Source organism: Megalops cyprinoides, chromosome 22 (assembly GCF_013368585.1).
Source record: "Megalops cyprinoides isolate fMegCyp1 chromosome 22, fMegCyp1.pri, whole genome shotgun sequence".
NCBI classification, from domain to species: domain Eukaryota; kingdom Metazoa; phylum Chordata; class Actinopteri; order Elopiformes; family Megalopidae; genus Megalops; species Megalops cyprinoides.
This window is the reverse complement of record NC_050604.1, coordinates 12,055,995-12,066,410: the sequence shown is the minus strand read 5'-3', so window position 1 is coordinate 12,066,410 and position 10,416 is coordinate 12,055,995. Positions and strand designations below refer to the sequence as shown.

The window sequence follows — 10,416 nt, the reverse complement described above, 5'->3', positions numbered from 1 at the left end:
TGAAATAAAACACTGCCGTTTGTATATAAAAACTGTGTCCCCTGGTTTATTCCAAGCAAAGATCCTGAATCCACTGTGATTTGAGACTGGCAATTCCATATTACACTTGTAAATGTTGAATGACAGAGGAGGAAAAATTAGTATGACCATGTGTATTCTTTGTTTTTCCATCAGCACATTCTTTGTTTTTACAGTGCATTTCAGTAAAGCCACACTCCCATCAGTCATTGGTGGTTACCTGAAATGTCAGTGTAATGTTTACAATGCTTTGTATACGGTCTTTTATAGTAAATTACAGGTATAATGTACAACAATTACAACATTGTGGGTAATGTTGCACAACCAAACTTTTTTTTAATCCCTGAAATGAGCACACATTAAAGCACATAAGAAAAATGAAACATACCTCATAGCTTATGATCTGTAGACACAGAATCAATGATTCATGCACTGCAAATATGTAATTTTACTTTTTCCTATTGTGAACAAAATGTGATGTCAGTTAAAAATGTCTAGATTACTACAGTATTTAGGCAGCTAGTTGGGATGTTCTTAATGGAATACATGCATTAATACGTTCAATATTTAGTTTTCACCACTGACAGGTATTTGACAGATATAGCCTACTGCTGTATTTTAAACAACGTTTGACCTTTTTCATGATGAACACTTAATTTTCTTGGGTCTCCCGTTTCACTGAATACATTTTCCGTGCACACATCAACCCCTTGTCAAACTACAGAATCTATCAAGGTTAAAGATTTTCAAAGCCACAGTGGAAGTAGACTTGTCTCAGCTGTGTTGCAAGAGGATTCAATTAACCGGCTGCATATACCACTAACTTGTAAATGTTGATGTAGAGCCATATATACTTTCGTAGATAAAAAGCTAATCAATTTGAGATCGCGCCGTTGTTTTCAAAATTGTTGAATGCCCCTCCCTCCTATATGTAATCCTGCAATTACTCAGAACTATTCGGTGAACCATATTTCAAGTTTTCATTGGGCCATTTCTTACGTCGTATTTCCCCAGACGCCCAAATCATATGATTCCGGAGGCGGTTTGCGCTTAAGAAAAAAAGCGTGTAAACCCTTTCCCGTTGCTAAAGACGCTACAGGGTGATTATTGGGTACTACTCCTGTCAATCAAAATAAGCCCTCGTTTGAGTGGCTGCTACTGTCGGTTCTTCCCCTCAAGCTGTCAAAGCACTTAACAAGCTACTTCCTTGCGAAGCTCATGGGACGGACGGATGGATCAAAGATGGCTTACAGAATTGGATTTAACATCAGTTACGCTCCATTCATTTAACGAATTTTTTGCGAGAAAAATCAAGGACTCACAAGTGACAGCGGGGCAGGCGCGGGGTCAAAACGCCGTCGCTGGCTTTGTCACGCTCGACGCACTGTGCCCGCATACTTCCTTGTGTTTTCGCTTTTTTAACCCTGCTTGTGGTCTCAACTAGCTAGCTAGCTACCCAGCTAGCTATTTGTAAATATTATTCTTTATAAAATGGCCACCATGGAGAAATTGATGAAGGCCTTCGAGTCTCTCAAGTCATTCCAGCAACAGCAGGGACCACCGTCGGCTGAAGAGCTTGTGCAAAAACAGTAAGTACCCGATTGACAATGTGAGGAGCCAATAATGATGGGATACAGCTAGCTTTGCTCGTTAGGCAGCGCTGGTTAGCTAAGATGCACACAAATGTTAGCGAGCGGGTTGTCTGCTGGGCGATCGTGCAGCTTGAAAGCTTGCTAGCAAGCCATTTGCTCACTGTGGCAAAGCTTGGTACTCTAAACAAGATAGCGCACTAGCGGCAACTTGTCAGATAATTAGCTGATTGCTAGCAGCTAATTATCAGACGTGCGCTGGACTACGATGGTATAGGCTATTATATAGTATAGCTATCAAATTAACGTTAGCTGGTTAGGTAGGCAGCGATACCACAATAAGAGCATTAACAAACAGGAAAACGTGACCGTGATTGACAGTGGGACTTTCGCTAGCTAGCTTTACGGCATTGCAGGTGCAGTTCCCGAGGCTGAGCACACTTGAACTGATTTTGAGTTGCACAGCTGGGGGTGTGACTAACGATGACTTACATGTACCTCGCTGACTAGCTGTTTAGTTAATTAACTTAGTGAAGGACAAAGCGGGTATTTGTTATGCATCATTTTATAGCAGATTGCTAGCAAGAACACTAAATGCGTTTAGACAGCCAACCATCTAAAGTAGTTATCCTGCTAACTAGCTAGTTCTGTCTGTATTTTGACAGCACTTAGCAGCTCCAAGCTCCAAGTGCAGCTGGCTAATTACAAGGCGAATTACATGAATTTATACTAGCTAGATGGATTTGGGTTTGTTCTTGTTGCCCTTTGTAATTATGCCCTCCTCTAATGAGCCCGATAAACTGTCATGAAGTGTCATTGAACCACATGCGACAAGCTGGATGTTTACCTACATGCTAGGGTTCCTCTAAACTGTTTTTTGGCAAGAAGTGCTGCAGTTGTAAGAATCAAGGTCATTTGCAACGGAACATTGGGTCTCTGTCCGCAGTCGGTTTTCTGGGGTACAGTATCCTAGATTCTGTGAGTACTTCTTAAAATTACATTAATCAGGATAACAACGTAACTCGTTGCTCTGTAGCTTGGTTAAGTTTACAGTGTTTCAGGTCTGGAGAGGTCACGTTCGTATCTCCAGATGTGACCATTATAAAATCGCTACCTTTTCGTATGAGTCAACACTGAACTGGGACTGCTGATTAATGGGTATATATTGTGTAATGCCAACACCCCCATACCCCCCATTGGAGCATACCCCAAAAATCTGAAAATCATTGTCCCCAGTTGCCTTACGCACCTCATTATTAGTACAAGGTAATTCCTCAGGTGCAGAAGTCATGTCAGTATCTCAGGTAGTATACTTTGCTAAATACACTTTCTGCACTTTCCACTTTCTCTTCCTTATCAGGGCAGTTGTCTATTTTGTCATCTGTTTTGGAGATGTAATACTTTGAACCCTTGGGGATCAGTTAGGCAGTCTTAGATTGCTTTCTATTGTAACATTTTAGTATAATGTTAGTTAGTGATTAATTATGTTCTTTTTTGTTTTCAAACAAAAGATGTTGGTTGGCCGTTTTTAGTGCACCCTCTCATCTATTGGGATTTGGGGACAGGGCAGTGGGGTTGGTGTTGTGGTAAGAATGAGTAAGTATCTGTATTATCTGTGATTCGCTCCATCACAAGGCCGCGGAAAGCCTCAAATGTCAAAAGTTGAACCGAAGTTCACGGCACGCCAGACGTGACGCTACATTACGGATTCTACCGCCTGCCACAGTGGAGCGGTGGTTGTGTGCCGCACGATAAGCCTACAAGGATTTGCTTTGCGCTAACATGACTGGACTCCGCAATCAGCCAAGCCCCACTTTTTCCTTTCCTTTTCTCTGCTGTTAGTTGCAGTGTCCTGAGGCGGCCTTTCACTTTTTGGAAGACAGAATGCTGCTGTTTTCCACTGAAGCTGCACTTCAATTGTCCTGTCAGCTCCCCTCTGTCTGATCTTGTGAATACTGAAAGTAATATGAAGAGTCATATTTAGCGGGAGGCGATTCCAGGTCTGGAGAGTTAGAGTCTTGCTGTTGTCAAAAGTACCTCTTTGTATTGACTTTTGCACACCTGGAATGACAAGACTTTCTAATGAATGGCATCACTTGGCATTTTATAAAATGTAATTGGTAGACTGTATCCCAACCCTGGGTCTGTCTCTGTTATTGAATTACCATATCAGTGTTGGTTTGGATAGTGCTTGGATGGAACAACCTCAATATAATGCGGGGCAATACTTTAGCATAATGACCAGCCAGTTATTGATTGCATCCCAGAGGCGAAAGAACAGCAAGTATCTGGAATGATGATGGCGCTAAATTTGGCAGACCGGTCTTTTTTTAGGCATGTGATAGTTGGTTTGCCAATATTGCACAATGGTAAGGAATGAGGCCTGTGGGAACGAGACCGTCATGTGGCCTCCTCTGACCCGAAATGGCGGGGGCTCCAGAGATTCCTGTCCAATAGGACACAGCACCGGCAATGCCGTCAGTGCTGGCAGCCATAACTGGCTGGGAAAAGCCTAATTTCAGACACCTGGCACGTGCTGGCTGTAACTTTAAGACGGGCTGACATCAAGGACAATGACATCATCACATTTGCTGATTGCTGGCTGTCCTGATTCATTTCATCCGAAAACTGCACGCTGTGTATCCTCAATGAAACAAATGATTCAGTTTCTCTGTTTGCAAAGATTTCTGCGTGAATGTAGTCCTCTTCACTGTTTGATTTTTCTTTCTCTCGCAGGAAGAAAGATCTCGCCACTACCAAGAAGGACCGTGTGACTCACTGTCTCACTATATGTGAAAACATCGTGGCACAGTCCCTGAGGTAAGCCAGCCTCCCCCAAAACCGATTGTGCGTGTGCTACTAAATCGGTACCACAATACAGTAGGAGGTCCCAGCTTAGTGTTAATCAGATTTGGTGAGGTGAGACACGTCATTTGTAAACGCAGCGATGGCATGATCGATTATGATCCTGTTTTGATTACAAATTGCATCGCTATTCTGTGAGTCACCTTTTTAATTTGTCCTAGTTTTTTTTTGGTCGTTTTTCCCTCAGTAGTGGAAACTGTTGGTAGTTTTGTCCTGGTACCACACTTGGAATTTGTATTGAGAGAGATGAGAGCTATATTTATTGTCCTGGCACTGACCTGAGGTCTGTGTGGAGTGACGGGGGAACCCTTCTCTTGTTCCCTATGGTTCTGGGACAAGGACTTCCCCGGAGTTCCAGAAACTGCTGGGCATCGCCATGGAGATGTTCCTGCTGTGCAGTGATGACAGCGAGTCGGACGTCAGGATGGTGGCCGACGAGTGTCTCAACAAGATCATTAAAGTAAGACCGATGCCCGGTGGCGGGTGGCCTTCCTCTGCCTCACCTTCCTCCTCCTCGCCATTGGGCCTGTGGCCTTCCTGACCAGCTGTGTGCCAGGCCTAACAACGTGTCTGTTGACAGCCGTGCTCTAAACTGTGATAAGGCAGAGCAGTCAAGAGCACCCTATCAGTCAGAGATCTGTTGGCATTTGTCACAATAGGAGTAGAATTTGTAACAAGAAATGGCCCTTCCTGTTGCCCGTGCATATTTACCTCAGATAAGCAGACAGTTGTCACCAGATGTATCTGAAAGGCTGTCTGAACCAGGGAGACAAGTCATAAGATTGCCATAAATGTGCTGAGAGGCCATTGAACCAGTAGATATCAATATTAGCATTTCAGCAGGTGGTAAATGGCTTAAATGGTTCAGGATAGCCCACTGTACAGTTTTGAAGACTCATGTAGTTTAGACAAAATGATTTATTGCCGGCATTTCAAAATCAGGCTGCCATTCCCCGTTCATGCCTGAGAGAGGGGGCATGTCACACGCTGATGCCAAATGTGACATCGCTGTGGAAGGAAATGGAAATTTCTCTCACGGTGGTGTGCTTTTCCTACCTGTTACACCAGGCACTCATGGACTCCAACCTTCCTCGACTGCAGCTGGAGCTCTACAAGGAGATCAAGAAGGTATGCCGCTATGTACTATTAGCTGGTTTGGAATGAAGACCCTCTTTAACGTCTTTGCGAATGCGGGTTGGGGAGCCCTTGCAGGAGACGCAGAAGCCATTAAAAAACATGCACACGTGCTTGTCATAGTAACTGCGTGATGGCATATGATCGATGGATGAGTTTTAATGAACTTGTCTCCCACATAACTTCATCTGGATGTCAGTGGAAGTGACACATCAGCTCCTCTTTTTGCATGCTGATCAAGATACAGGGATTTTTCTTCTTAACATTGGCAGGTGGAATTGAGCCATCATGGAGCAATATGATCTAGAGTTAGGTTTACGATTGCAGCTTGTGTACTGTGAGTGTTCTCTGCAATTAGTTATGTGTCAGTGGTATTTGACAGTTATGAAGATGTGCTTTTTGGAATTTTCTGACAAGCTCTAGAATGCTGCACAGCTGGTTTACTGGGTTACCTTTTTCAGCTAAACAAATTCAGGTCCATGTGTTGTCCATTAATCCTTAAAGAAATGAAATGAGTGCACCTTATTAGATTCAGTATCTTTATAGCCTTTGTGCCTCTCCGTATGGGCTCAGAGCAGCAATGTTGCTGTTTATTGCTGTTCTGGGTCTGTTTATCAAGCGCTGTACAAACACAGCAGTGTCCTCTTACAGCTATAAACAACAGCTACAAACTACACCAGTGAAAAGGTTACAATCATATATTCATGTTCAAATACATCTGTAAGTTGATTTTATATATATATTATTATATACATAAGTATATATAAAAATATATGTGAATGTTTGTGTGTATGTGGCTTCTTCCAGGAGAGTGAATGTTTGCATTAGGTATTGCTCTGTATCAGCACACCTGTACACATGCTGCAGACTAAATGCCCTCATATGTGATTGGCCTCTCAGACTTGTCTCACATGTCAAACACCAATCAGAGGGCACGGTGCGCACAGTGAAAAGCAGCAGGGCTGAGTTTAAAGCAGGCCTTTCTCCCTTACAGAACGGTGCCTCCCGGAGCCTGCGGGCAGCCCTGTGGAGGTTCGCCGAGCTCTGCCACCTGGTGCGGCCCCAGAAATGCAGGTAAGCGTCCCCGGTCTCCTCCCCTTTCCCCGGGGTCTGCTCGGGAGATGGAGCCCGTTGCGATCGAACGCTTCATTATGCTGCAGGGGGTAAGGTATGGGAGTGATCCTTGCCTGCGTGAGGGCGGTCACCTGTTACTCCCTCTCTGTTGTCAGGCCCTACCTGGTGAACCTCCTGCCCTGCCTGACCCGGATCAGCAAGCGGCCGGAGGAGGCTGTGCAGGAGACCCTCGCCGTCGCCGTCCCCAAGATCATGGCGGCGCTTGGGCACTTTGCCAACGACAGCGAGATCAAGGTACCGACCGGAGCTGGCGGTAGACGCCGGCGCTATGCTTATGAGGTTCAATGTAAATGGCACAGCCTTAATGGGGATGGATTGGCGTTGTAAAGACTACACTACGTGCAGAGGGGAAAAAACCTTAGTCAGAGGTGGCTCTGCCCTGCACTGCTTTATGACATCGGTTATTAATCCACACGTGGGCACTGGCAGTCAAAAGGCATGACTCATCTGTAAGATACTGGCTTTATCTTTGAAGTCCAGATCATGATACCATACGTAGAACAAGTCGTTAGTTTAATATCTTGTAGATCCTCCTGTAGCTTAGTGATGGCTTTGCTCCTGTTTGGCTTGCTGTGAAATGAGCTCTGTTGGCAGTCCAGAGCATGTGCAGGTTCCCAGGGTTATGATCCTGGGCAGTGCCTTAGCAGGTAGCCGATGGCCAGTCCGTAACCTCAGCTATCTCCCTCCTAAACCATGCCTTCACAGTGCTGTTACAATGGTGTTATCCTTTAATCTTCTAAAAGTTTCTGCCTACACTAATTGCAGGGAAAGACGTTGGGTAAATTTGGCAGTTTGATTCAAAAGCGTGAGTCAGTATGGGTGTGCATTTCTGTGCATGTGATGAGTGGTTCTTCAACTGCCAATGTTTTTGTTGTTCTGCATTTAGACTTCTGTGGCTTTGCTTGAGTGACAGTTAGCTACAGGAAACTGTCTGTGTCCAGCTATCACAGAACAGTGCTCTCGGCACCTGCTACAAAAGATTTCAAGAAGGATTTTGAGGGAACGCCTCATCCAGCGTCGTTTCTCGTGAATGTGATGTCAGGATGTGTTTTGCGTCTCCTCTGATCGTAAGTGGGAATCCCACAGCGCGGGGGTTTGAAGCGGGCGGCTCATCCTGAAGCAGCCGCTAGGTTATTTCAAGTTAAAAAGCACTCCTCAAAGGCAGCTGATTCCTGTGTATTTGTGTGTGTAGCTGTGCTTTCAGGAAGATAAGGGCATCAATGACAGGAAGCTTTGTTTCCACGGGAACCCGCCGATTCTCACAGGAGGGAAACTGTTGGTGCAGGGAAGATCAGAAGCGTGCTGTCTCTGTTTTCCCCTTCCCCCAGCTGTGACCTGTGACCGTGCTATCGTCCTGGATCTCTCTCCTTCCTCTATGACCCCTGCACTGTGTACTTGGCACCCTGTACTTTGTGCTAAGCAAGGCGTCTGATCCATTCACACCGTCTCAGCATCATGAAAGAAAAGGTTGTTGCGGAGTATAAACAAACCCGTTGAGAGTTTGGTTGTTCCGAGCCTTTCTAAACCAGCTGTCAGAGGGCCATTAACGTGACGTGCGGCGGGTACATCTTCTCCCTCTTGCTCGCTTTTGAACGCTTGTTGACATGGCTCCAAAGGCTGATGGCTGTCAGGCTGCGGCTGGCTCTCCCGTGGGGCAGCGTCGGACGTCAGCCCCAGATGCGCCTTCCCGGGCCTCTGCTCTGCGGGACTTACATCATGCGCTAAATACAGGCTGTGACGCCACCTAATATAATTACCTCCGCCCCTCCTTTTGCCGTCTCCTTCCCTCTCCCTCTCCCTCTCCCTCTCTCCCCCTCTCCCCGTCCCTTCCCCATGCTCACTCACTCTCCCTCTTGGCTCCAGAGAGGTGCGGAGGCTCCTTGCAGGTGGTAGTAGCCCAGCAAGGGTTTTAAACCTGCCTGTCTGCTTACTGCCGAGTCAGCAGCTGTGTGATCGCCACGGCTGCTCCGAAAACGTGCACAAGCACCAGTAACCTAACCGGACAAAGCCGAATGCATCCCCGGGATTCTCATTATCCGGAACGACGCATAAAGATTTCACTTTTCCTCTGATGCATGTATAGGAGCGGCTTTTTACACTCATGAAATATGAATGTGTGACAAGCAGACATGCTGTGCGGTCGGACGCTGAATAATTTAATTAAATTGCAGAGGCTCGGGCTCATCGGACGAGAGTGAGAGCGCTGCATGAATCATATCATGTGTTATAACCTTAAAGTGGAATACTGATCAGAATCAGTCTGATGGTATGTGTGCATGTATGGATGGGTCTGTAGTCTGATGTGAGTACAGGAAAAGCGCTCTGTCAAAGGCCCGGTGAGGCTGTGTGAGAGAGAACACTTTGTTCCCAATTCTCTGTTTGCTTAGATACACAGGGAGTATGATGGACCTGCCTCTTCTGTTTAGACTATGAAAATTGTATATGGTTATGGTTTTAATATTTTGAAATAATGTAGCTTTTAACAATATTTCCATGCCTTTCTTTCTCAATAAAATGTTCCTGTACCCAAGACTCAAACATGCTGTAAGCTTGAGGGAGAAAGGGCCTGTAGGCATTGGTCCAAGATTAGCTTGTCTAGCCTAATTAACTTACCCATTATGGGGGTGATGATCAAACTGATCTTGGGTCAGTGCTAATGTAGTCCATTTAGCCACGTGTACAGTGCAACCATAGGGAACTTACCTCATAAACAGGCATATGATTCTAGTGAGGTATGAGCACATTATAGCTGACAAGTTTTGGGATGTATACTTAAGACTTTTAGTGTCCAACAGTACTCCAAGAATATCTATTTACTTTTCTAATTTTGTACCATGACGACAGCATTAAAGGCATGTGATGCCTCTCAGTCTCTTTATTTGACTTCAAAAGCTGGGAGTTTTTCTGTGGAAGGAATTGTAAAGTTCCCATTCCCATAAGCACCGATCCAAGAACTGTATATATTGGCTGTCACTCACACTGTACGTACTTTTGAACGTGCACTGCCATTTTAATATGCGCTGACACCATTTAATAGTCTTCAGTACAAAGTAAAATATTTAAGTGATTGTTTTACTACACCCTGTACAATACCCTGTGTAAGGCATTTGGTGTTCTGCCAGTTTGACTGTTATTAATTGATAGCCTTTCAGATGCTTGTATTGATTTCTCTCTAAGGGTTTCGTCTGGGTTTCGAATGTAAACGCTGCCTGCGTAGCTGCTGTAAGTCGGTGCTGTCGCACAAAGCCCCTGCACGTGAGTCATAGCCGGAGACTTACTCATTTGATTTGGTTTAAAGAAACTGGGAGGAATGTTCCACCTCCTGCAGCCCTCTGCTTTAATTAATATGCAGTGTGACATTCTTTTCCAGTTGCAATCACTTTCTGTAACACGGAGCACTGCCCACTAAAGACCTGGGATATCAACCTCAGTTTGGATAGGGGCAAACGAACCTCAACGCAGGTTGTGCATGGAGATGGAGAGCGCAATATTTCAGTGATTTTGATGCGCACTGAAGTCTCAGATCACCGCTTAAGGGAGCTGGACTCACGTTTAAGCACGTGGGACGTCTTTAATGCCCTAGCTGTTCTGCATTTCTCATGGTCCGTGGTGCATATTGTCAGCCATTGCCGCACCCTGTACGGTCATCTCAGTCGGCTGTTAGTTTCTGTTTCTG

The 10,416-nt window shown here is 45.2% G+C and overlaps 1 protein-coding gene across 1 annotated transcript in view; it reads left to right on the top strand.

Moving 5' to 3' along the window:
- The first annotated feature begins 1,238 nt into the window (after positions 1 to 1,238).
- Positions 1,239 to 10,416, top strand: part of htt (huntingtin) — a 49,058-nt gene continuing 39,880 nt past the window's right edge. The window contains exons 1-6 of the mRNA XM_036516554.1: positions 1,239 to 1,607; positions 4,344 to 4,427; positions 4,812 to 4,932; positions 5,541 to 5,600; positions 6,601 to 6,680; positions 6,836 to 6,974. Of these exons, the coding sequence (XP_036372447.1) occupies positions 1,510 to 1,607; positions 4,344 to 4,427; positions 4,812 to 4,932; positions 5,541 to 5,600; positions 6,601 to 6,680; positions 6,836 to 6,974 (582 nt within the window). The 5' untranslated portion in view covers positions 1,239 to 1,509. The remainder of the gene's footprint in view (positions 1,608 to 4,343; positions 4,428 to 4,811; positions 4,933 to 5,540; positions 5,601 to 6,600; positions 6,681 to 6,835; positions 6,975 to 10,416) is intronic.